Genomic DNA, 27,396 nt, shown 5'->3' with positions numbered 1-27,396 from the left:
AGACGGGCAAAGTAAAACAGGAAGTACAGAGGTTCAGACAGGAGGAGAGAGAGCACGGGGAAAACACAGACATAACGGGCTGGGGAAAACATAGAATAAACACAAAGAGAGACAAGGGCTCATGACTACACAGAGGGGCACACAGGGGGTAAGAGTCACGAAGGGAAAACACTTAGGGAACAACACACCAGGGCAACTCAGGAAACATGGCCTAAATAAGGAACAACATTCAAAAATACATGAAAACTAAGAATACTGGGCCAACATGGCCCAGGACCATGACAATGAAATGGTTGAACGTGGCTCACAGTGTGTTTGAAGATGAAAATTCTTTCAGTAAGATGACAGATTCAGGACTGGAGTGATAATATCTACCTGTAGAAATGTCTGCTTTCCCTATTTCTCATTGGTACAAATACCCATTAAATTGTTCTGCGACTTACATTGGAGACTCCTGAAGTATTCATAATGCATCATGAAAACCTGGTTAATCAGACTCTGCATGGCATAGATGTATTTTCCTTGTATTGTTTCTAGTTGCCTGCTTCCATTCCACATCACCAAAGAATTACAAATGGAGCTAGGTGCCTGTCTATTCAGAGGATTACTGAGAAGCTTCAGGTGCTCAAGAGTGGTAAAGAACTGCTTGCTAGCCAAGCCTGTCAGGTCTCACCATTGTAATTCTCTAATTGCAGAGCGCTTACGTGAGTTAGCCCTTGCTATTGTCAAACTCATGTCACAGTTGGTAGTTGCAACGGCTACCAGACGTTGCAACTACGCTACCAGACATCCAAATCTTACTGTGGTTTTCTGCAGTGCTCCATGAAATAGCTACTTCATAGCTTTATAACTTTATAACTTTATACTCTAATGTGATTTTGTGTGCTAAGCTGCTAAGCTAAGGTTAAGCTTTTGATCAGTCAAACTAAAGGCTTGCCTTTTTTATTCAATTTATATGGAAGTCTGTATTAGCTCCTCATCTTGCAATTCATGACATGACTGGAAATCTTTATTCCGGAGTTATCTGCTAGAATAGAATAGTCATTTTTGGCTGTTTTGTTTTTAGGGTCCATTTTAATAAATATTAATTAATTTGATATAAAATTAATTTTACGTAAGTAAAATTGTGCTAGCAATGCTACAACTGAGCTGCACGGCTACCAGACATCCAAATCTTACTGTGGTTTTCTGCAGTGCTCCATGAAATAGCTACTTCATAGCTTTATAACTTTATACTCTAATGTGATTTTGTGTGCTGCACTCTAGCCTGTTTTCTTTGATCTCCGATTAAATGATCAACTGGTCTTATGTGTGGCCTTTTTGATTTTATATTGTAGTATAATATACTTTTATATCATATGCAGCTGATATATGATATATGATATCTGTAATGTCTTTTCAAAATAGATCCATGGATAATTTACCGTTTTTTGCCTCCTTTCAGATGAGATCATGCAGCAGGACATCAGGCCCCTGCTGGCCGTAGACATCATAGAGCAGCTTCACCGCCAGTTTGCCTCGCTATCTGGTAAGTAACCTGCAATGTTCTATTTGCCCTCATTCCATACCTGAAGTTCATGTTAGGTGGAGGTATTGAAACAAAACTCTGGGTGGGACAACAAATGAGCCGTTAAAAGGAGACAAATAAGGAAAAACAGGAGACACAACAAAAGTAGCAAACACAGGACAGAGTATCTGTTAACTCATGAATACTGCTATAGTACCATAACAGAAACATTAATAATCACACCATTATCATTACTAGCTACATTAAATCCACAGTTCCGTAAATTTAAGAGAAAAATATTGCACATATTTAGTCTTTTATGGCCATTATGTAACATGGAGCACTAATTAAAGCCTTTTTCATTTTTTACCCCTGACATCCTGTTACAGTACCACTTCTCCCTGTGCCTTCATGCTTACTGTAACTAAAGCTTCGAACCCAAATTGATTTTAATGATTTTGATATTTCAAAAAACCCCAAAAACATTCTCAGCAGTTTTTTAGCTGATGTTCTATTTTTGTGTTTTGTATCACAAGTTATGCAAGTGCCAGAAGAAAGGACTTCATGTGTAACTCAGCTGCTTCACTCTCTCATGACTTTTTATTCTTCACCGAGGAAATCACAAGCAAACGGATAATATGAGGAAACCACTGAAATCCCTTCAGCTGACTTGCTCACTGATTCTATTTGTTGATTTTTTTAAAAAAGAGGAAATCTGCTGGAGTGATATGTAATCATGATTCATTTAATTCCACAAAACACAGCAGTTCACTGGAGGTTATACACACACAGATCTTCCTGTCCACATGTTTTGGGTTTTCTTTTAATTCCCCCTGGGGATTTGGGGCTTTTGAAAGTTCATTTGGCATTTTCAAGTTTGCTATGGCACTGAAACCTTATTCTCTTATTTAACAGTATTATTATATTCTGTCCTGGCATCTAGGTGCAAGTATCTGCTTTCTTGCAAACACACAAAATGGAGCTTGGTCAAAGATAGTGGATGCTATGATCTCGGGGGTTTTTTATGTTGTGCTTAAGTTGGCATTTGAATTCCTTATTTAAGATGTTCTCTGTTTGTTTTTAGGCATCCTGAGCTTTAAATAGAGTTAATTTTGCCTATATTTTCCATTTCACTGTTTCGTTATTGTTGTTACTTCCTGTTTTTTTTATGGTAGTTATTTGTCTCCAGCTTTACTGCCCCACTACCTGTCTTGTTGTCCTTGATTACTTTGACCTGCATCTCCTGACTCTTCTGTATCCAGCTCCCTGATTTCCCTTTTGTCCTGACTTCGCAGCACTCTTTTCTCTACCAGCTGACCTACCAGTCTCTTCCTGCCTGTTGCCTGTCTATTTTGTGGTTAAGCTTTTGATCAGTCAAACTAAAGGCTTGCCTTTTTTTATTCAATTTACACGGAAGTCTGTATTTAGCTCCTCATCTTGCAATTTATGACATGACTGGAAATCTTTATTCCGGAGTTATCTGCTAGAATAGAATAGTCATTTTTGTCTGTTTTGTTTTTAGGGTCCATTTTAATAAATATTAATTAATTTGATATAAAATTAATTTTACGTAAGTAAAATTGTGCTAGCAATGCTACAACTGAGCTGCACATAACATGTTGTGTAATACTGATTTATTAATTCAAGATTTCATCCAACACACATCTTCCAGGGAACTGCTTCCTCCAGTTCTTTATAGGCTTCAGATAATAACATCTCAGGGAAATTGGCTGCAATAAAGATAAAGTCATAGCACAAAGAATTGTGTAAAAACACGAGCCAATAAAAAACCAAGAATGAGTAGACCACCAGACACTTTCAAATTCTAAAATGTAATATACACATTAATGTTGCATCACCTTTTAAACTGAGAGCTCCATACGTGACAGAAGAAACATGAGAAAACATAAGCATTTTGTTTGCTTTTTGATTTCTTAAAAAAATATTTGAACATTTTTTTACAGCAACTTAAAGTTCAATTTGAAGCCTTAAAAACATTTAAGTGCTATATGTTTCTTTGTTTCTTTGTGTTATTGAAAAGCTTTTCATTTGAGGAAGTGTGGATTTGAACTTTGTTGCTGAGACTATTGATGAGGAGAACATTAGTGGATGAGCAACTCTTAAAATGAGTTACACTAAAAGTAATATGCCATAACTTTAAAATATTGAATTCAATTCTTTTTTTCTTTGTTTTTTTTAGTCTAATTGGCACAAACACCTAGTTGTGCAGTCTGCTGTTACAAACTCTTATGAAATAATTAACAAGAGTTGTTCTAAAGAGCTCACCAAAAGCTTTTAGAAGTCATAATAACTCACCCATGAAGTGCTGGACCATATTAATCTACAGAGAAGTGTTACAGAGATACATAGTGTGAAAAAGTCACAGACATCCTAAATTCAGTAAATGCAAAGATTCAAACCTCCTCTGGTATTAGCATCAGCACAAAAACTGCCACCAGAAGCTTCTTGGCATAGGTTTGCATGGCCAATCAGCTTCTGTAGGTGTAATGCGTAGGTGGTTCACTACATGTATTTGCACATCATAGCTCACAATGATAAGCCAATGCGACCAGTTATTAACTAGCATGGAGCTGGTGGAGCATTGCTTTTAGCATCCCAGCATTCACACTTGGTGCCCTCAGACTTTTCCAGATGTGCTGTTAGTGGTGACACAGCAGTCTGTGTGGTTCTCCAGGGATGCCTCTCATTCCTTCTCTCAGTCGTCTCACCAAACAGCCAAAATAACTGTTTCCAAAAGTTCCTCTCTCAGCATTACTTGCCTCTAGAATTACATAAGGGTAACACAAGTCTGGTTCATAGTCCTCACCACATGTGTGTGCCTACTGTGAGTGTGTGTGCCTTCTCAGTAGGATCCAGGTTTAAACGCTATGATCATTTGGTTTGCTATTTTTGTCTCTCTGTATACACATTTTATATATACATGAACTGGAACCAGTGAGGGTTTCCTTTTGCCAGAGACCAGTTAGGAAGTATACCAAACAATTTCATGCCTCTTTTCTTAGAGTTTTTATGATTTTGTTTTCCCTCATGGACAGCTGCAGGATTTGTTGCTTTCTTTTGATTCTCCTTAAAAAGTAAAGGGGAAACACATCACTGAGTGGTCAGTGTAAAACCCGTCACTTTTTCTGGGTTAGATGACCTTTGCACTACTAGCAGCAGACAAGGAGTTGCAAGCAGGAAATTGGAAACATGCACATTTCACATACTTTTACGGCAGTAACTTTATTAGGGAGAATTAACAGAGTCTTTTATGTTCTTAGAGAGGAAAATGTATATTTTTGTGGAGTGTAAAAGGTTTTCAAAATAGTGTTTCCTTCTTTCTACAAGTTTCAGAAAGTTGATATGACTATATCTGGCAGACATAAAGCATTATTTGAGTCATTTTAATTTAATTTACACTACTGGAGCTCTGTTTTGGTTGGTTCTCCTTAGTGGGAAATATGGGTTCTATAACATCTCATAATGTTTTGGGATTTAACTAATAACACTGCAGCACTTACCTGCCTTGCCTAACAGATGTTTTTTAAATGCCAGTATCACAGATGTCAGACCATGACTCCCACTTTCTTCCCCTCCTGCAACGTGTTGAGTATAAACTTTCCATTCTCAGCAAGTTAGTTACATGTTTGTGGTTGAGAGATGCTGGTCAGACAAAATTCTAAACCAACAAAAATATCCTCAGATGTGCTGATTCAAGGTTATGCACAGCCCTTTAATGTCTGTATGAATGTCTGTAACTTTTAGCATTACAAACACTGTTAGTTTTTTTCTCAAGTAGCATGCCGTAGCAATGTTTTATTTGTCAAGCCAGCAGATTTATGGCTCATGCTCACCATCTAGTGACATTTCGAGAGATGTGCAAGTATTGGATTTTTCCAATCTGTATCTGCAACTAGAAGTGTCAAGACTACTGGTTGCACACTGGCTCCTTGTAGGGCCCTTTTATAGATCTGCAAAGGTAAAGCATACTGATGATCAAATATAGTAAGCCACAAAAGCCTTGATTACGAGACAGAATTAACAATGAGAACACACAAGTTTGAAAATAGTATACGACTAGTATTTTTAGACTTGTGTTTTGCTTAGCATTTACATTAGCCAGTTTAAGTTTATGAAATAATCATGGTTTGAGTTCAATAATTTCTTTTAAATCTTGAAACATTATTTAGATTATGGTTTAATGGTGTTTATTTCAGGTACATCTACAAAGTGTTGCAGACATTGAACAATGACACTAGAGGGTTATCCGCTGTAGTGAAATGTGACATGAAGAACATTAATTCATAGTTATATAGTGCTTTCTAGTCTTACTGACTACTCAAAGCACTTTTTTCACAATACAAGCCACATTCAAATCTCAAGAAGACTGAAGCACACAGCCTCATCCACAGCAAGGACCAGTAATTCATGAGTCAAGTATAAGACTACCCTGAGGTCTTATACTTGACTCATTGAACAGTTTGGTCTTCTTACAGTTGGCAATGAAGACAAAAAGAGTGAAAACAGTAAAACCAAATCTGTGAGAAGTGTAAATAAAATGTTATGGTTGGACATATACTAAGAACACAATGTAGTTTAACTTTAATTGAGAGCCTAAAGGAACAAACATAGTACTGAGGTGTTAGAGTTGGGGTGTTCCTCTACCATTTTACATTTAGTAGAACCACATTCCCAAAAGTCATTGCCCATTCCCCATGTCGCTAATTTCATCTGGGTGCCTGTAATACGATTCCTACTGGGAAAACAAAACAATTTCATATATTCTGATTTAAATGGTGTCTTAACTTTCATTTCAGATATCTTAAATGAAACACAATTTCATACAGCTGTGATGGAGGTTTTACAGATGTCCGCATTTCAACTTAAAGGGAATCCTTTAAGTTATCAAATGATAAAATGTCTTGCAATACAGTTACTGCAGTTATTGATTTGGGTTTATTTTTTCTGTGCTATAGGAGGGCGAGGGAAAGATGGTGCCCCCATCATCACTTTCCCAGAGTGCTCAGGCTTTAGCGAAGTGCCAGAGGAAGATTTCCTCAATGTAGTTACTTACCTGACCAGCATCCCCAGGTATGTATACTCACACACAATTAAAACTAATAACGAGAAAGATCATAAAGATAAAATTCCATTTGATTCAAAACTATCCCCACAGGATCACATTTGATCCTGGGTGCTTAAACGTCTTCACTGCTTCATCTCAACAGTAATATCATAAGGCTTTCTGGAAATTATGCTTAGTGGTGTACTAATTGTGTATTCCTTGAAATGTGGACAATTCTTGAGTTCTGTATTTTCCGGAGCCTGAAACCTTTGGGAATTTGATTAGCATGGCCTATAACTTTAAATTATTTTCCTCCTCTCTCCAGCCTGGATGCTGCAAGCATTGGCTTCATTATCATCATCGACCGGCGGAAGGACAAATGGAGCTCAGTAAAGGCCTCTCTATCCAGGATCGCTGTAAGTTCAGTGAGATACTTAAATCACCATAGAAATATATACAAGGACCTTTTTAAAATGTTTCTTTTAAGTCTTTGTGTTTCCTACACAGGTGTAACAACCCTGTGAAAGCCTCATTTTCTTTTGGGCCCTTACCGTCACATTGTACCAGAGCAATGGATGGATCACAAACACATTCATTGTAGAATTCCTCATTTAACAATCAATTTCAATGCAATGGCTTGTAGTACACACCTATATCACAGCAAGAGTGCCTCTAGAACAAATCTCTTCACTCCTTCCTATTTTAAACACCATTTTTACTATCAGGCTCAGTGAGCTTGAACTAAAATGGGCAGATCTTTCATAACATGCTTCTGTAACAAACTAATTATGACCTGCAATAGTTTTATACCAGAAGAATATATTTTAGCTTGTTACAAGCAACTTACAGATAACCATGAGAATGAAAAGATGCAATATCTTATTTTAAGTTCATTTGTTATATTTTCCAGGGGGCATTCCCAGGAAATCTTCAGTTAGTGTTGGTGCTGAGGCCATCCAGGTTCTTCCGGAAGCATATAGCAGATATTGGGATCAAACTACACAAGGATGACTTCAAAATGAAGGTACCGGTAAGCATGCAGGTGTTTTATTCTGAGCCAGGGTATGGTTCTGAAACAGACACCTAAAAGAGAGACAAAAAGTATTCCCCATGATAATAGTTAGCTTTTTTGATATACTGAAAGAGAAAACATGTCATCCAAACACACAGAGATGCTATGCTTTAACACAACGAGGGATTTTTTTTTCCATAGAACAATTCCTTAAATTGCATAAGGTGTGATTTTTTTTTTATCACAGCACAATTAAACCTAACATTTCAATAGCAAAGTATGAAAAGCATCAAGCATGCACCACCCACCCATCCATCCATCCATCCATCCAACCATAACTCCATCCATCTATCAGGAAAACTACACTTTCCTCTCCCTGGCCACTTTCTCCAGTGTTTCCTGGAGGACTCCAAGCTTGTTGAGAGATGTTATGTCTCTTTTGTAGGTGTTAAACATAACTATAGCTTTTTATCCTTTGATGGGCATGTCAGTGGTATCAAAACGATATAAAAATACTGACAAAGACAGACACAGTGGATCAGTTGTCAGAGTTGTGTAACATAACCAGGTCTTCCTCAATCCACTGTTTTGTTAAGATAAACACTGTGTCACATTTTTGAAGGACTGAGCAACAGTGAGCAAAGAGGTTTGGTGGGAAAGAAAGACTGGCTGCTTTGACAGGAAAATCACACAACAGGAAAATTGCATTTATTTTTTGTGAGGGAAATCATTTCATCATAGATCTTAGGTTTTAGCTAAACAAGATAAATAAATTATTCATGAATACATATTTTGATACTTATTTTCAAGTCAGCACCTACAAATGCATCTCGTTTTTTAAAATTGTGTATGCAAATGTAGTAATAAAAACAGTAACCCCTTACTTATATGGTGCTTTTCAAAGCAAAGTTTTGAAAGTTACAAAGTGTATGTCTTGTAAACCAAAATGTTTGATTTCCTATTTAGTAACTTACCAGGCAACGCTTCCCATCTTGCAACAACATTGACTATGAGAAGTTGTTCTACCAATTTTACTTAATAATAATGGAGCACGTAAAGCAATGCACTGTGTTTGCAGATCGTGATGCTGAACTCGCTGTCTGACCTACATGGCTATGTGGATAAAAGCCAGCTGACCCGAGAGTTAGGAGGAAACCTGGAATACTGTCACAGTCAGTGGATACACCACCGAACAGTGAGCACTGACTTACTGTAGCATTCAGTACCAGATTTGACATTATAGCAGGTGTATGGTGAGCTAGATTAGAAGACATTGCAGAGTAACATGTGAGTCTGTTTCCATAGGCCATAGAAAATTTTGCCATGACAGTGAAAACCACAGCCCAGATGTTACAGAAGTTCGGGACAGACCTAGCAGAGACAGAGCTGCCCAATGACGTCCAGTGCACCAAAGACCTCCTTACAGCACACACCGACAAACACAATAACCTCAAGGTAATGTGGTGCATTAAATATGCTAGGACACACACACACATATTAACATGAGACAAAGCAAGTATTTTTACACTAGTATATCTGGTTAGCACTGGTGCCTCACAGCAAGAAAGTCTTGAGTTCAATTCCACCATCACGCCATGGTCTTTCTGTGTGGAGTTTGCATGTTCTCCCGGGTCCTCCGGCTTCCTCCCACAGTCCAAAGACATGCAGTTAGTGGGGTTAGGTTAATTGGAAACACTAAATTGCCCATAAGTGTGAATGCAGGAGTAAATGTGAGTGCAATTTGCTGTTAGCCCTGCAACAGACTGGCGACCTTTCTAGGCTGTACTCTGCCTCTCGCTCTAAGACAGCTGGGATAGGCTCCAGCCTTGGAATATTCTACGTGACTGACTTTACCTACTTCAAATATCAGTTTTAAATGCAAAAGTGTAGATGTCTTTAATTCCTCTACTACATGTACTTGGATATTTCTGCTGAAATAGGAACTTGCACAGATTTGCAAAAGTTTCTCTATGATATTAATGTTCTGTGATATTAATGCTTCTGTTTCTGTGAATCAGGATGAACTGAGGCTAGCTGTGAAGCAAGGCACCACCTTGTATAGTTGTATAAAAGATCAGTCAGCCAAGTCAGAGGATCATGAACTCAACCCTGATGAGATGGAAAACCAAACTACTGTGGAAAGGTAACAAACGACAAAGACTCCTTTATAGATGTCATGCACACTGTATATTGTTATGTATTTTGAGCAATTATGTACCAATTCTCATTACATTTGTAATCTGTGTTTTAGGCTTTTGGCCCAGCTAGATGAGACAGAAAATGCCTTTGAACAGTTCTGGAGCAAACACCATCTCAAACTGGAGCAGTGCCTACAGTTGCGTCACTTTGAGCAGGACTTCAGAGAGGTAAAGTATGCCATTGCCATGCAGCCTTTGGTTTTTCATGTGAGGTACTGCAAGTAGACCAGTGGAAAGGGCAATGTTTCGCATCTTCACATATTACAATGAGTGTATGTCCTCTACATTTCTAAAAATGTTTTTTTAATATCACATTTTTATGAAACAACTTGATCTTGGGATAATTTAATGCAGAGAGAACAGGGATGAGTGAATCTTTCATTTTTACAAATAATGTTTTGCAGAGGTGGCCCCTTGCTGTGTGTGTTCCCTCCGCTCTCTCCCCACCGATGCGTACACTGTCCCGTCTTGTGGTGTTTGTTGTGTCGAATCTAGCATAGAATACGTTTAGATCCTCACACAGAGGCCGTGGTGTGCTGATTTTCCCCTCTTTAGTCTGTGAATGTGTTTAGTCCCTGGCACATTCTCCCACGATTGTGAAATTGCTGTTCCACTTTGTCCCTGTACTCCCGTTTGGCTGCTTTAATGAGTTGGTAATTTGCGTGTTTGTAGTCCAATGTGTTCGCGGAGGCAAAAGCAGTGTTCCCTGCCGCCAGTGCAGTGCAAACATCACTCTTAATCCACGGTTTTTGATTTGGGTAGACTTTTAACTGTTCTGGGTGGGACGACATCTTCCACGCATTTTCTGATAAATCTGTAGACTGAGTTTGTGTCCTCATTGATGTCGTCAGCAGCCATGTGAAACATTCCCCAGTCCGCGTTATCAAAACAGTCCCACAACATGGACTTTGATTGGTCCGACCAACGGTATAAACGCCGCCTCTGGGTGTGCGGTTTCCTTACTGCTAATCGCGCTGTACAGTTCTCTGCATGTTCGATCAGTGTCGGCTTGTGGGGGGATGTAAACAGCCATAATAATGACTGCTGTAAATGCTCTCTGTAGCCAGAATGGCCAGCACTTAATCATCAGGTACTCCAGGTCCAGTGAGCAGAAGGATTTGACCGGGTGCACGTTGGGGCAGTCACATCAGCTGTTGTTGATGCACACACCACCGCCTCTGCCTTTCTCAGTTTGCTCCTGTGACCAATGCGCTGCCCGGAACCCCGGTAGTTGTATGGCGGAGTCCGATAGCCAGGTTTCTGTGAGGAAGATCACGCAGCAATCCCGCATCTCTCACTGGAATGAGATCCGTGTCCGAAATTCGCACAGCTTGGTCTCCAGAAACTGCACAATAGCCTGTAATAAACTGGAGAGCGGTGGTCTGTTAGTGGGCCATCTCAGTCGAACCAGAACGTTGGATCTTCTGCGTCGGCGTTTGCGGCCTCCTCCACGGGGCCAGAACAAAGGTGTCTCAGGCAAGATGAATGGGGGGTTGCAAACTTGAACTCAGGTAAACGATAAGAAAATTCAGCTCTCAGGCCCCCTCCTTGATTCAGAGATGGTCTTTCCCTTTTCACGTAAATGGCCTCCTTGACTCCACGCTCAAACCAGCGTTCCTCCCTGTCCAGGATGTGTACATCCTCATCCTTGAAACAGCGTCCACTGGCCTGTAGGTGTAAATAGACTGCAGAGTCCTGGCCTGACAAGGCAGCTCTTCTGTGTTGTGCTAAAGGGTACATCTTTCGCCATCTTACAATGCTGTGATTGCAGCCATTACCCAACTCTCTGTGAATGGTGCTCATGGCCATTGATCAGTGGGTTTTGGTCAGTGGTTGTTGATCAATGGTCATGAGAATTTGCATAATTAAGATTAAGGAACTGACCTCCCAGCTCATTGTTCCTTCAGGTTCAGTCATTATGCAAATGTACTGTTTATAAGATTGGGGAAACCTGCAGTCAGCTGAGACTGAAGACGTCACTTAGATGAGTGACGAAACGTTTCTCCCACAAAACGCTACGTCCATTTAGTTCCTTTTATTCGGTAACTAGCCAGAAAGTAAAAAGCAAGAATGCAGTGAATGAGTGAGCAGAGATGAAAAACTATGGGGACAACAGGGCAGATACCAGTTTCTTTGCTCACAGCTTACATCACTGGCACGTCTCCAACCTCCTAATAAAATAGAACTGTTATTCTCAGCAGTCATCACAGCTTCTTCTGGTGTAAAGCCAAAGACACCTTTTGCATAATGATAAAATCCAAGTGCCTTCAGAGGGCTATGCATATACATTCATAATACAGAGACAGGCATCACTTACTGCTATCAGTCAACATGATTAAACTAAAGGCCTTCTATTTTTATGTTTTAGATTAATTAAACACACGAAAACAGCAACAATAAAGGGAAATATTAACACCATGTGCCCCAAAACCTTAATACCCCCCCCCCCCCCCCCCAAAAAAAGTAAGAGTAACCCGACATACAAAAATGGAATAAAATGAAATTACAGTTGCTACAGTGTCAACAATAGCAAGTACTGTTGCCACCTTCTCCAAGCAAAGCACAGCTCTGATGCAGTTTCCACACTGATTAATATATAATACAGGCAGCCATGGTTTAGAGGAAAATACAGTCAGGGCAGAAAGAAAGGACCACACTGCCCCCTGCTGATGAATACTGAGATCACAGCCCTACTGCAGAATTCTTACAGAGCTACCAAGATACTGCTACTGTTTAATGTTTAAGCTGTGTTTTTACATTTAAAAAAAAGTTTTACACAAACTAAAGCAACAAATGTAATTCGTCGTTTGGTTTGTTTAACACGAGCAGAATAGATAACGAAGTAACTCAATGGTTCTCACTGCTTTTTCTCTGTTTCTCTCCAATCATTGGTGATCAGGTCAAAGTGTCTCTCGACAGCTTGATAGACAGTCTAAACAGCCTTTCAGACACTGGGGATTGTGTGGCCAGAGTTGAAAAAATGCTCAAGGAGCTAAAAACACTGGAGGAGAAAGCTCAGGTTTGTAATGGCACAGTTACACACACAATAGCACATAATCATTTAATAATATCGAATCATTACAAGTAATTTGGTTTCTTGTTAAAGCAATCATCATGAATCACTTTAGTAGAGTTGTAGAGTTACACAGTTGAGTGTGGATACCCTGAAGCTTTTGTTTGCACAGCTTAATGTATCATATTTAATTGATTTTCTTCCAGGCCACACTGGAAAAGGCACAACTTCACGCACTGCATGGTGACCAGCTGATTCAGAGCAATCACTATGCTGTGGACTCCATCAGACCCAAATGTGTCGAGCTCCGTCGTGTCTGTGACGATTTCAGCAATGAGGTCAAGAAAAAGACAGATATTTTGTCCAAATCTCTGCAGATACACCAGGGCATAGATAAGGTAAGGATACCATGTGAGTCGTGTACATTTACAGATGGCTACAAATCCAAAAGTTTGACTTAACACAAGCCAGATGAAATGTGATGAATCTGTTCTTTGGTTGTTGTTTTTTTAATCTTTTCATTAGATAATTCTGGACCAAAATGTCCAGACAGTGGGACATGTTGTAAAATCACACTGACATATTTACATCTTAGAATGTCACGGCCTCTATTTGCATCCAGCAGATGGCGCAAGCATTGAGTTAAAGTTGTTTAATCTTGAGTCTCTGGCACCTAAATATAATGTAAATATTATTTTTTACTCAATGTTCTTAGTGAAATGTGCTGCTGAGCACAGCTTTAATTCCAAATTTGGTTCAACTGTTTCGATATTTTAAAATGAGTTGAAAACTGCTTGGACTACTATTTGATTAGATAAATCTACAATTACATAATATGTGTTCTACATTACACCTGTGACTCGACTGGTGTAATGTGACTCTTCCAAAAAAAGAGCTGATGGTTGTTTTTCTGTTTGAGTAAGGTGTGGACGGATCATTGTTTTGACTGGGCCATCTGTCCACACTGCAGCTGTAGACATATTCAAATAAACCGTCATTAACACGCTCATCACCGTGGCTTCAGTTCTCCCGGTTGCCACAAGACCAACTATTGCAGTCATTGTGTTTAAATATGAAAATCTAAATCTATTCTAATCTTATCGTACAAGAGCACTCACCATCAGTTTGACCAAATAATCTTTTTAAAGATAAAGATATTAAAGATATTAGAAGACTGACAACTTGACATAACTCAACAATCGAGGATTTTATTACCTGCATAACAAGTTTCTACAGACCCAACTGGGATTTTACTTGCAGTATTTTCCTCCTACTACCCAAATACAGGACTCTTACACTGTGACACCATATGTGAAGGGATGATTATGTTTTCTAAAACTGAATTCTTGGCTATTTGCTGATGTCATTAGATGTTGTGTGCAGGTTAACCAATGGTGTGAGTCTGGGATCTACTTGCTGGCATCCCAGGCTGTGGATAAGTGTCAGTCACAGGAAGGGGCAGAGTCAGCACTGACAGACATCGAACATTTTCTGGAGTCAGCAGAAAAGAACCAACTGACTGAACTGAGGAACCTGCACAATCAGTATGAGGTTGTCTTGTCAGAGGATATCAAGGTACAGTCCACAAACATAATACTTTGAAAGATGTTCTGTTGCAAAAATGATGAGGACAAAGGTAGATGTATAGCTTTTTACTCGCAGGGTAGTGTACTGAAGGCGCTAAAGAGACTGGAAGATGTTCAGGAGATGTTTGAAAAGCGGCATCTCAGTCTGAAGAGACTGTCAGCTAAACAGACAAGGCCCATCCAGCCTGTTGCTCCACGGCCTGAATCCTCCCCCAAACGGCCCTCAGTGAAGAACACCCCCAGGACTGCAGGAGGCCAACAGCGTAATTTGATCTTTGTGTTTTCAGCTAATTTAAATGAAGATATGTTCTTTTGGTTTTTGTCTTAACTGTAAGCTTTTGCAAGACTCTACAACAGTTAGATTAATCTGAAGTAATGCAAAGACTACAAACAAGAAAACACACAAACTTTGAAGAAAGAAAGGATCAAAGTTACCAGCGTGCTGTCATCTTGTTTCAGCTCTTGCTCGCAGAGCTTCCGATAATTCTAACAAACAGCAGGCTGAAGCTGATCTCAACAAGAAGAAGAACATAAGGAAGGCAAAGGGAGGAATCAAGGTAATGTCCTTAGGCTACACTTTTAAATCTCACTGAAACAGTAAAACACATTTAAAGTCCTGTTCATCTGTCTTTGACCTCATTTCCATTGAATTACATTTCATTTCACTCTGAAATGTGGTGGTAACAACAAACACAACAAAACTGATGGACCCAAACTATTTTTATTGGCTAAGAAAGGCTCTACTTTCAGAAACTTACCAGTTATTCATGGATGCACATAGGAAGCACAGTTGTTCAGTAGTCGGTACTGCTGCCTCACAGAGGCCCCTGGATTGTCTATATTAACACCTTTATTTCATAGTTTTTTTATTTATTTTTATGACTTTTAGTATTTTGAGTGAAAGAAAACATGAGATATGTGAATGGATCTACTTCATCATCTTCTTTATTCCCACCAGTAGAGGGCAGAGGGGTTGACTGGTCACACATTTTAATACTCAGTCCAAAAGTGTATGCCAATTTGGTGGTTGACTGTGCACTCGTATAATTTATTTTGTGACTCAAGCTTCCTGGAGGCCTGATGCCAAAAGAGCACAAACTCTTCTGGTCATGTTACATGTCACACAGTCAGTTTAATGAAGTCGTGGAGTTTTCAGCATACTTGGTCAAACACTCATCCCTCTTTGAAACCGTTTTTTTTTTTCAGAAGAAAAAAAAAACAATAATGCTGGTAGATATTCTTCTGAAAAATTTAAATCAATCATACGCCAGACACGAATGCTGTTTTTGTATAATGTTGGCAGATATCTGATCCTTCCTATAGCAAAGATATTTTACTGTTAAAAGGAGTTTTCCTCGACACTGATGCTCATAAGGGTATGTAAGCTCAGTGAGATTTTCTCTCTGATATTGGAAGGTATTTGGAGATTTTTTCTTGTAAAACACAGTGCTATAAAAACAAAAGAACTGATTCATTTAAAGCCACTTGTGCATATATTTGTGTGTTACAGATTGAGGTCATGCATGAAGAAAGCCAAGGAGGCTCCACACATGTTGTTGTGACAAATGAGACTGAGGAAAGTCTATCCAACAGACGCAGGTAAGGGGGGATAATGTCGTATTCCTGCGATTATAACAAAAGCACATCTTTTACAGCTGCAGTTTATTTTATGGCATAATTTTATGCAGTGTACTATACTCTTCCCAAGGATAGTGCAAGTATTTCTGACATGGTAGAAAAACAGTTAACGCCCAGATAAGTCCTCATAATACTTAACAAACAATATATATCCACATATCCTTTCAATCTTTAAAAATGTCATTTCTCAATCCAATATGTGTCTTGACCTCTTGAAACATTGATTTACTTGTAAACAAACTAGTGGTACTAACCCTAACTGATGTGACCATAATTGTTCCTATGTGGTTAACTAATATGTACCTTAAACTTTCCTTCTTCAGGCAATAGATAAGTAAACTTAAACTTTGATACAGCAAGACAAACACATGTCAAATAAGAAAGAGCAGGTAATGGGATGTAAAAGGTCCACAATGAAGTTTTGTTGGTGTTGGATTTTATTTAATTTCTTACCACCTCACTTATGCTAGCCTTATGAGTAGATACATTATCTAGGTTCAAGTAAAATAATAAGTAGATCCTATGTGAAACTGATTCTGAACTATTGTTTTTTTTTTTTTATTTAAGCAAAAATTCTATTAACAAAATTGATACATTCAAAGAAATGTCACACAAAAATTACAACAGCATTCAATTTCAGAATTTAAAAAAAGATCAAACAGTATTATAGAAAAGAATGCAGTCTCTCCTTTTATCACACTATGAAATCCATAAAATTATAATGAGATTTTTCGGCTGGGATTAGAACCATCAATGTGTAATTTCAACCAGAAATAACTTAAACTAAAACACCCTTTGTTGCCCAAAATTAATGTGAAAGGTTTGGCATTGAGTGCACAGGTAAAGGCTAGGCATTTTGGAATAATGTACTTGGCACAGACAAGTCAGTTTGGGGTCAGTATATCAGAGACAGGTTTACTGCAGACTTTTTCAATCTCACTCCTGAGGTGTCAAATACTCCTGCTCGGAGTGGACACTTAGACGTCACATTACTTACATACCATCTTAGCTTCATTTTTCAGTGTGCATGTAATCAAATAGACTTACTCCACATACAAAAAAGGCATTGTGAGATTGTGGTTAAATGTTTTGCTTTGGTAACCCTGTGATAGATTAGGGTAATGACAGCTGGAATAAATAAAGCAACTATAAATTGTATAAGAGCTTAAAAAATGGTTGGATCGATGATTTGCTTAGGTGTTGCTCAACTATCTAAAGGTGTCTGAACAGTTTTCAGACACCGTAAAACTATGCAATCTGCAGATTTCGAGATATTGTGAAACCTGCAGATTGAACCAGAAGTAAGTATTTCAACAGGTGAATCGTTGTAATCACACTTGTAAATCCAAAACAAAATCAGAAAGAAAATGAGGTAATTGCTATTCAAAAGTCAAAGCCTTGCTCATAAATCTGTCCAACTACATTATGGGTTGGTTATTTGTTTTGGCTTCTGACAGTTACACATGAAAAGCTTCATGGGTCTAGCTGACTAACCTAAACAGAGTGATCAATAAATTAAACTAACTTAATCTTTAGACATTACAGTTTCACTGGAGCTTATTTATAGAATACACAGTTTAACAATATACAGGAAGTCAGGTGAGTGCAATGAAGTTATTAAGAGTGAAAGAAGGAATGCAGTTAAGAAGGCAAAAATATAAATTAGCAGAAGTCCTGACGTGGCTACACTGAAAATGCAGGCTACAGCAGAATTACACAAGTTCGTCATAATTTAGCACAATCTGGCAGGCCCTAATGTGTGACACACTTGATTGGCTCTATGACAGTTAATTATTATACATATGCATCAAAGTAATAATCACAGCATCACAAAAAACAGTGTTTTCCAACAAAAATCAAGTTGGTCCAGTTATCCTCTCACTTGGCAGCTGCATCGTTAATATGTCTGGGTTTAAATTTCAGAGTTATCCTGATACCCTTGTCTTATCTATAAATAATTAAAAGGCAAAACTATCAATTGCCCCAACACAGAAGAATAATCCAAGGCTACTTAAGTCAACAATTTTGATGTTTGCTACCACTAATTTATGGAGAAGACAAAGGGAAAAGTTATTTCGTTGATAAGTGCTTTAGTAAACTACTGCGGAAAGTAACATAAAAAAAATTAAGGGAACGCAAAGGGAAGCTGCACATCAGTGAAGCCTGATGCATCTGGACGTGAATTTTGAATGAATTTAATTTCTTAATAGATCTTCATTTCATTACAAGACAGCACACAACGGCAAAGGTGAAATGTGTCAGACTAGTGCTGTTAGGTAACATTGTTTATAACAGTGTTTGAGACCCACAACGAGTATTCATGTAAAAGCAGCACTACAGGAGTAAGTGTTCTGATAATGTGGCAGACATAGTAGCATCACTCTCACTGCTGTGCAATAAAGGTTACCTAGTATTCCCCTGGTGCTGCTGTTCTCTCTAGATTCTGTTGCTGACCGCCACAGTGAGCGCATGTCAGAGATATGATCGTGTGATGTGATCATGTGGTCATAAATGCAGGGGTGGTAAGGAGCCTTGCCCTCCCCTGAAAAGTAAACATGCTCCTGGGGAGAGACCCCCATGGTCTTGGCACAGATTCCCATAAAGACATCGTCAATGTACATAGAGGAGTTCAGCAGCAGAGTCGCCTGGTAAATTTTAGCAGCTACATCCCCTGAAACCACATACCCTGCTCCAGCAGTGTAGTCTGGGTAGGATGGCCAGGGATACAGATCATAGGGAATGTGGTATTTACTGTATTTATAGCGAACTGGAGGTGATCCCCTGTGGACATGCCCCACCCATAGGTCTTTAGCTCCTGATTGACTCCTGAGAATATCCTGTAAATACTTTACCAAATTACGCATATGGACAAAGATGTCATCATCCGCAGACATGACGAAGCGTGCCTGAGGGCAATATATGTGCCTCCAGTGGAACTGCTGGATCAGTTTGGTAGTCAGGTTATAAAATGTGTCTACAAAGTTCTGCTGGATCAGATCTCCATAGACCTTGTCCTCCTTCAGCAGTACAGTCTGGACCTTATATCTCTGTTCGACATATGGATGAATGCCAATGGCGAACACCAACCTCATATTCACCCCCAGTTCTGCCCAAACAAAGCTCTCGTTTCCCCATGTGTCCCTGATGGCTCGGCGCCGCTCAAAGTTCTCTGGTGATGATTTTACAAATAACAGCAGAAAAACATCATTTAAACTCTTCCCATTTTCCCCTTTGCATTTCTCTGGGTGGTTGATGAGGTATGAATAGTTCACAAATCCACCAAATACCCTGTTAGAACCACCCTTTCTGTAATAATGATTGGAGTTGATAGCAAAAGAAGAATTGAGAAAATCATAGCTGTTGAACAAGTACCGGTGGGTGAAGGATCTCACGTGGCTGACTGCATGATGGTCCAGCTCTTCCCAGTAAACCATCACCATACAAAGCAGAAGACCTGTGGTCAGCAGTTGCAAACACTGGCACTTGTGGATTCGACGGAAGTTCACAAACATCTTGATTACTGCTTATTTCAGCTGAACACAAACAATATATGCCCCATCTAATAATATTCTCTTCAGCATCTTTCCTTTCTTTCTTTCACTTGTCCTTCAAACTGGTTCCTTTTCCTCATGATGAAGTCCAGTGTGGTTGCTCTATTACTGATCTTTCTCTCCTGTGTAAAAAAAAAGTTCTGCTTCCTTGGTTGCAAGCTGTAACTAACTGGTGTTGGTTCAAGCTGTGTCAACCATCACTTCCAAAAAGTCTAACATGCTACTTCTCTTTTGACTATTTAAAGTTTCCAGTTAGTTCAACTTCCATCCCACGACTTTAATGTCTGAATGTCCTCAGGCCACATGACACCTGAAAAAAAAAAGAGAAAAACAAGACTAAGATAAAACTTTATATGTGCATATATTCTGTTCCATAGTATAATTATGCAGAGTATCCTTGCAGTTCCTTGGCAGTTCAATAGTCAAAATCAGTTTAATTGTAAAGTTGTCTTCAATATTGTTTTTTTGCATAAAATATACCACAGTTCCCAATAAAAGACAATGTAAAAATGTGCACCTATGGAAGATCTGCCACTCAGGGTATGTTCGGACTTTATGAAAAACTGAAAACAACATTTTTGAAGTATTGTGCATAAACAATATTATTGAATGGACACGGGTAAAAACGCAGCTCTAACAAATTGTAAAGTATCATGAGCTGTAGTGCACGCAGCCGCTCCACCTGCTTGAAAACTTGCAGCCTAACCGGATCAGTCAGCTGGCAGTTAGGAACTTCCTTAGTTGTGCGTCTGTAGTTAAACATAGTTAAAATGTTAAAATGGTTAGGCGTCAACACCACGTGGATTTTGCACACGTTCTTTTACAGCTGCTCATTATTGTTTTCTATATTTATTTTGGATATGTTTGCGACGAGGGCGTGAGCGTATGGTTTTTACACATGTGGAAGCATTCAGATTTCACGACGTGGTTTTGCGCTGATATCATTAAACTTTCCTTGAAGTAAGTTTTGTATCAAAAGGTGTTCCGATGCAGTTTATTTGGGGTCCTGAAGTTGTTTTTTCTGTAGTATTACAGTGTTAGCACCTGGATAGGCATGTTTCTTATCACAATGTTACTACAGAAAATCCGCTGTGATTGTGATTGAATGCTCGTTTTTAATCCAGTGATAGTAACGACATTTAGTGCTGTGGTTGGTGTATTGTGTATTTAGAATCTATAGTAAAGAATTTATAGTAAATGTCCACACCTTACATAATGTGTAAGGTGTGGATATATATATATATATATATGGACATTTACTATAAATTATAAAATACAGACAGAGGGAACACAGGCTGGCATAAAACAAAACCCTAACACATAGCAAACCTAAACAAAAGACATAACAGAATAAACAAGAACATAGAATAATATAAAGAAACACAAAACACTGAGTCGTCAGACTCAGGACCATGACAGTATCTGGTACAACTAGTTTCTTGGACCCTCTTCCTTCAGTTGTTGGACCATTAGCCAGCATGTAAGGCATGTGAAGTTATAACATACAATGAGAAACAAAGTGAAACATAGTGTTAAAAACTATGAAGTGTGTACTACAGTCACTATCTGCGGTTTTAACATTGTATTTTGTAATCTTTTATCTCTTTTTTCAAGGTGGGCTATAGCCCACTTGTCAACCAATTAGGATACCAATCAGACGGATATATCAGCCACGTCCACAATTGCATTTGGGATGTTGGACTGCATGGGAGTACGTCCGCAGTGGTTGATGCTTTCATAGCGATTGTAGCCATTCTCCAAACCGTTTTGAATAACGCTCATGGATATCAATCATGTCAATTTGCATGATAATGACAGAAACTGACCTCACCGCTCATTGTTAGGCAATGGAAATTATTTCAATCATTATACAAACATACTTTTTATAACTGTAAACTGGCCAAGACTCAGGAAGTCACTTGGTTGAGTGACGAAATGTTTCTCCCACAGAAAACACTATGAACTAGTTGAACCACGTCAACTTTCCAGGATTTCCTTACCTTGATGATTGAGCATGAGATATTATGGCTTCAGTTTCATTCCTCTTGATATGACTAATACCTTTCATTACTATTGGCTGTAACTGTTCCTAAGCATTTAACATTATCATGTAAATTGTAATGTCTTTTCAGTTGGCTACACACTCACGTCTCTTCAAAATTTCAAATGGCATTTCTATACTCTAGCATGAAACCTTCTAGCACACTCGGCATTTATACATCCTTATGTGACAACAAGCTCCCAGTTCCATTTGAGTCGTGACTCTGCATTTAAAAGGCCAATATTTAGGTGACAGTTGCTAATTGATTAGAATTTACTTACATGATTTGTGTAAAGATAATTTCTTGGCAAATGAAATAAAAACAGTAGGAATGGCACTTAACAATTTTTTTTCTTAATTCAACTTGGTTAAAGTTGTTCACTCAGACACAAAGTGCTTTTTGCCAACTGATTTGACTGAGTTGATTGGACTTGATTGTGCTAATAGTATTTCAGTAATACCTGGAATTTTTTTAAAAAATGTAACAACTGTGCAGTTCTAAAAAAAAAAGGATGTTTATCATTGCACAAGCTCAGAAATTACTATCTAAGACCGTCACATCAGTAGCTTCATGAAGTGCCCTAGTTGTAGCATAACAACTACTGTACAACTCAGTAAAATAAACTACAGTGTTAAATAGATAAAGTAAGCTGGTGTTTGAGTGAGTCTTATCACAAATTAACTGAGCACAACTGACTGGTTTATTAATGACCTCAATTGCACATGGCTGCTCATAAAGCAACCATAAACGGCATCCTTCCCCTTGCTCTCGCTCTCATTTCCATTGAAGTCTTTCATTCTTATGTGATTTCTATTATTGCTGGTCAAAATTTCAGAGGTCGTGAAGGGTCAGAGATATTTTTCACTATATTTTATCTGGCATTGTACAATCAGATTTTCCCATGTAAATACACAAGAATTGTCAGTGTATATAATAAATCGCTTGTTAACAACACTGGCTAACTGATTCACTCTGCAAACAACACACTGAATGTAATTGCCGAACCAGCACAAAGACCTATAATAGAGGGGGTTTAGTCCAACACAGCCCCTCAGCAGTGAAGCTGCTGACGTCTGTGAATGTTGCTACATAACAGTGTAAACACATATTTTCGCTGCAGCATATTTTTACCTTATTCAGTCAGGATGAGAAAACTGAAGTGCTGACATCCTATGGTCTTGTGATAACAATGTACCATGATATTATCTAATACCTTTGTACATGAGGGCTCATCAAGCAGTAATTTGTGCATTTTCATATATTTAAATGGTGCTACAGGAAATAATTAGACATTCAAAACGTTAACTTGGAAGAAATCTTCAAATAAGGGATAAACCTGAATACATAAAATGAAACCATGTCTGTAGAATGACCCTCAAATTTGGAAAAGGTCAGATAATATTAATGGCTAACTGAAGTCCTTGAGCTTTGAAATGTTCAAAAAAATAGTTCAACAGGCAAACTTTTGTTAACAGATAATCTTATCTAAAAAAAAAAACCCAGTTTGGGGCCTATGTTGGATCGTATTTCCATTGCTAGCATATCTTTCATGTTCATTTTCAAGAAGAAAAGGGCTAGGGATTTTAATCATAATAGCTATAATACTAATTCAAGTCTCCCTCAGCTTCTGTTCTGAAAGTTATTACATACTTATAGATGCCATAATTCTAGATATCAGTAGATATTAATGCTCTGGTGTTGCTGTTTGAAACCAAGTCATTGAGAGGGTTTTCTCCCATTACCTTTTTTGTGCTGGGAAATGCAACTTTTTCAACCTGCTAGAATTACAGGAACAAGAACTGGAGTCTTTACTGCACAAATTTTTAATAATGACTCAGTATCTTTGTATATACTGATGGTCACATCTTTAACTTTTTTCAAAAGTCAAACGTCAGTGTGTTCTGTGAAAATGTCTGTAGACTACTGCTCATAAATGTGTTTGACTATTTCTCACAAACACTGCTGGCCTTGTAAATGAGGCGTTTTGAATTTAAGCAAATGATTTATAGCAATAGAGGGTTGGTGTACAGACTCCAGATTACATCTGTAACAGGTGAGCACACAGTGGTACATATATTCAGTTTTACAGATAAATGAAGGTGTGCTTGTTTTTGAAGGTGCACAAGGACAAACAAAATAAAGCAAAAGGCTGGCCTTGTTTTTTTATGTTTATCAGCAATGTGAGGGCCGCATCAAACTTATATGATCCAGGGGATGTGTTATATTGTAGACCATGTCCATTTTTTTCCATATGCACTCAAAACTTGTTAATTCAACCTAGCTTAATAGTCAGTTCAGTGCTGTGCTTTTGTTAGATTTTGTCAGATTTCCATTTCCCATATTTTCTTATTTAAAAGGCAAACATTTGAAGCTTTTTGAACTGAGGTCCGTCATTAAAGGTGATGTGAATGACACCTAAAATTGAAATTTGGTGTTTAATTTCAGAATTAAATAAGTACCGTAATTGTCGGGCTATAAGCTGCTACTTTTTGCACAAGCTTTGAACCCTGCGGCTTTTAGTCAGGTGCGGCTTTTCTATGGATTGTCCATGATTTTTGTCATATCGTAAGAGGATTTGTTTTGTTTGTTCCGCTGTTGTACGGCACTACGTTGCCTGGCAGAAGGGCATGTGATCAGACACACAGTATCGGGGTTCAAGAGTGGTATGTTGGTCACAACATACCACTCTTGGCCGTACGAAATAGCGCGAAAAACAAACTTCAAAGTAGCGCTACGCGTTCAGCAGGAGGCGTGGATGATGAGCAGCGATAAACTTGCGAAAAGCAAGTTATGCTCAACTCCACCAGTGGAATCTGACAGCGTGGAAAAGTGTGAAAACATCCATGATCACCAACAGATTTCGAAGGGCTGGACTGCTGCATGATGGAGAGGAGGACACCGCCACGGCCCTTCTGAGGGTGTTCGACTCTGACACTGACAACGAGGATTTGTATGGGCTCAAAATGTGGTCATAAATATTTTGTACTTGTAAATCAGTTTTGTATGTGTAAAAAGAATTTGTGTGTGCATAAAAAAGATTTGTGTGTGTAAAAAAGATTTGTGTGTGGACTTAGCCAAAAAAAACCCTGCAAGTTACAAGTATGAATTTTGACCCTATTTTTCTTTCTTTCATCTGATTGGTCAATGTCATGTCAATCACAAATGTAACAATCCAATCAGAGAACAGATGGGTTTGGCTGTCGGAGGGGCGCTTTTTTGAACTGCAGGGCCCTATTTCAGGAAGCCGGTTTAGTGCAAACTCTGAGTAAGTATACCCTGAGTTAACGAAAACTCTGGGTTTTCGGTTTCACAAAGCGAGTTTAGATTAATCCCGAGCGAGTTACTATGACGACACACTCCGTGAAGCTAACCTGCCCCCTAGCAGGTTTACTTCAACTAACCCTAACTTTCTCCGCCTCTTTGTCGGAAACCTGACTGTAGGAAGTGTCAGACATGGCGTGCCCCTTCCTTGAAGAGCCAGTAGATGTTGAAGCCCAAATTCTCTGCAGAGCTCTCCCCCGGGAGAGAGTGATTAGAGCGCGTTTGGACATTTTATCATTTCCTGATGATTTTCTGTGTGAACGTTACCGTTTTTCAGCACAATCTATAATTTATTTGAATAACATCCTCAGGCCTAATATTGCTCATGTGACACATCGCGGACATTCTCTCAGTTCTGTACATATTATTTGTATTGCACTTCGTTTTTTTTGCAAACGGGAGCTTTCTGTATAATATTGGTGACGCTGAGCACGTTTCCAAGGCTACCGTCTGTCGGGCAGTCAGGAATGTTACAGTTGCACTGAAACGTCTCCTGTACTCGTCTGTGGTGTTCCCCGGTCATAGACCCACAAGATTTATCAAAGAGGGATGCCACAAAATTGCAGGTAGCAGGATGAACAAAACTTAATTCATGATGTGGTGATACTTGAACTACTACTTAAATTTTACATTTATTCTCACGGTTCCCAGGCGTGATTGGCTGTATAGATGGCACTCACATTCCAATCATTGCTCCTTCAGTAAATGAAGGAGACTATGTGAACAGGAAGTCTTTCCACAGCATTAATGTACAGGTACATAGTTCCCTGTAGCATTTCAAACTAACAAATTATTCCAGTATAGTAATGGATGCTAATTTGTTTTCTCTGCACTGTGAAGATCATATGTGATGCTGCCAACATTATCACAAATGTGGAAGCCAACTGCTCAGCCTCTGTGAGTGGTGGTGGTGGAGGACCCCCACCTGTTTTTCGGGCCTCCGCTTTTTTTCTGTTGGCTATAACGGGTCACATTTGAGCATACAGAGTAAGCAAATATGTACTTGTAATGTGCTCAGATAATTTCAATAAGTGCTTACAGAAAGAAAATTAATGTAGCCTCTAACTGCAATTGGTTTACATCGGACAAACAGACCAAGCACTATGGCTCATAATACAATTACACCTTACCTGTTTGGACTATATTTTTACATTTCATTTTTACTTGCTGCCAGGAACGTTTGGGGCCTGTTGGGTTGCACCTGCGCTCACATCACATCACAAAATCAAATGTATAAATTAAAAAATAAAATAAAATAAAATAAAATAACGTGTTATATGGGTGGAAATCCCTAGATCAATGTTTATATTAACACTCACGCATTGACTCTGTCGGCTATGTTTTGCCATGCATGCTCCCTTTGTTTTGCAGCTGAGGCTGTGTTACTTTTTTTCCGCAAAATTTGCATGTTATCGGCATATGCTGCCATCAGAATTTCGGCCTCAAGCGCTGTAAAATACATTGACCGCGCCTTCTTTCCCTCCGTCTCCATGGTGACTCGCTTAATCTGTGCTCCACTAATCAGGGCTTTATGTATCCTCGTGCGCGCGTTTAACTTGGGGTTAAAGCAACTCCGCGTTGATTGAACTAATTGTTATCAGCCTTTCTGAAACCGAATATTCCGAGTTGGACAGTTCGGGGTTACTCAACCCTGAGTATCGTTTTTCACTCTGAGTTTTCTAAACCGGCTTCCTGAAATAGGGCCCAGGTCCTTGAAGGGTAATACCGTTTGAAGCTGGAGGATCGCTATATAAATATCGGATAGCAGTTAGGTCCCCTAACTTTCAGTAGCTGTTGAAAGGAAAAAGTTGTGGTATGTCAGTGGTTAGAAATACCATTATTATTTTAGGATTAGTTTAACACAAAGTCAGGGCTGACCCAGGACCATTGCTGTGAGTCGCAGTGCGCAGCATAAAAGTCCTTTCACATCGGACGCAGGATGTGCTGCTAATGCTAACTGCTAACTAAAAGCAAAGGATCCAGAATTTGTTACGCTGGCTGCTGGGCTCTGTGGGTTTTTGCAGCAGCTCTACCTGTACTAGATGCACCTGCTCCTTGTCTTTTCTATCTCTGACTTTATGTCCTCTACAAGAGTTTGGTTTTTTTTTGTTTTTTTTTGCTAGTTCTTCAAATGTTCAATAAAAACATGTATGCTAATTCATAACGAAGAAAGCTTTGTGATGAAGACTGTCATTTCCAAAACACTGCCCGCCCCCCCGCGGTCCACAGCGCTGTTGAAAAGGCTGTGGAAGTCCCTGTATTAAACACGTAGACCTGTGACACAAAAATCACCAAACTTGGACGACCACAGACTGTTTTCCTTCATGATGATGAAGGAAAACACTGGTTTGGCATGTAAAAGGGCACCTGCAGTTCAAAAAAAGCGCCCCTCCGACAGCCAAACCCATCTGTTCTCTGATTGGATTGTTACATTTGTGATTGACATGACATTGATCAATCAGA

General features: G+C 38.9%; 2 protein-coding genes across 2 annotated transcripts in view; one reads left to right on the top strand and one right to left on the bottom strand.

Moving 5' to 3' along the window:
• Positions 1-27,396, top strand: part of mcf2l2 (MCF.2 cell line derived transforming sequence-like 2) — a 91,744-nt gene that overhangs the window by 12,928 nt on the left and 51,420 nt on the right. The window contains exons 2-15 of the mRNA XM_085349024.1: positions 1,445-1,528; positions 6,484-6,598; positions 6,898-6,988; positions 7,483-7,602; positions 8,663-8,779; positions 8,890-9,039; positions 9,603-9,727; positions 9,836-9,950; positions 12,682-12,801; positions 13,002-13,193; positions 14,179-14,370; positions 14,458-14,644; positions 14,841-14,938; positions 15,892-15,980. Coding sequence (XP_085205150.1) covers positions 1,445-1,528; positions 6,484-6,598; positions 6,898-6,988; positions 7,483-7,602; positions 8,663-8,779; positions 8,890-9,039; positions 9,603-9,727; positions 9,836-9,950; positions 12,682-12,801; positions 13,002-13,193; positions 14,179-14,370; positions 14,458-14,644; positions 14,841-14,938; positions 15,892-15,980 — 1,795 coding nt within the window. The remainder of the gene's footprint in view (positions 1-1,444; positions 1,529-6,483; positions 6,599-6,897; positions 6,989-7,482; positions 7,603-8,662; positions 8,780-8,889; positions 9,040-9,602; positions 9,728-9,835; positions 9,951-12,681; positions 12,802-13,001; positions 13,194-14,178; positions 14,371-14,457; positions 14,645-14,840; positions 14,939-15,891; positions 15,981-27,396) is intronic.
• On the bottom strand, positions 18,338-19,531 carry b3gnt5a (UDP-GlcNAc:betaGal beta-1,3-N-acetylglucosaminyltransferase 5a). Its single transcript, XM_085349025.1, has one exon. The coding sequence runs from the start codon at positions 19,529-19,531 to the stop codon at positions 18,338-18,340; it is 1,194 nt and encodes a 397-aa protein (XP_085205151.1).

Source organism: Diplotaxodon limnothrissa, linkage group LG23, assembly GCF_057381915.1.
Source record: "Diplotaxodon limnothrissa isolate DT_005_m linkage group LG23, D_limnothrissa_male_GT1.1, whole genome shotgun sequence".
NCBI lineage: Eukaryota > Metazoa > Chordata > Actinopteri > Cichliformes > Cichlidae > Diplotaxodon > Diplotaxodon limnothrissa.
Note: the sequence above shows the minus strand (reverse complement) of the source record. Positions and strands in the feature narration are given on the sequence as shown.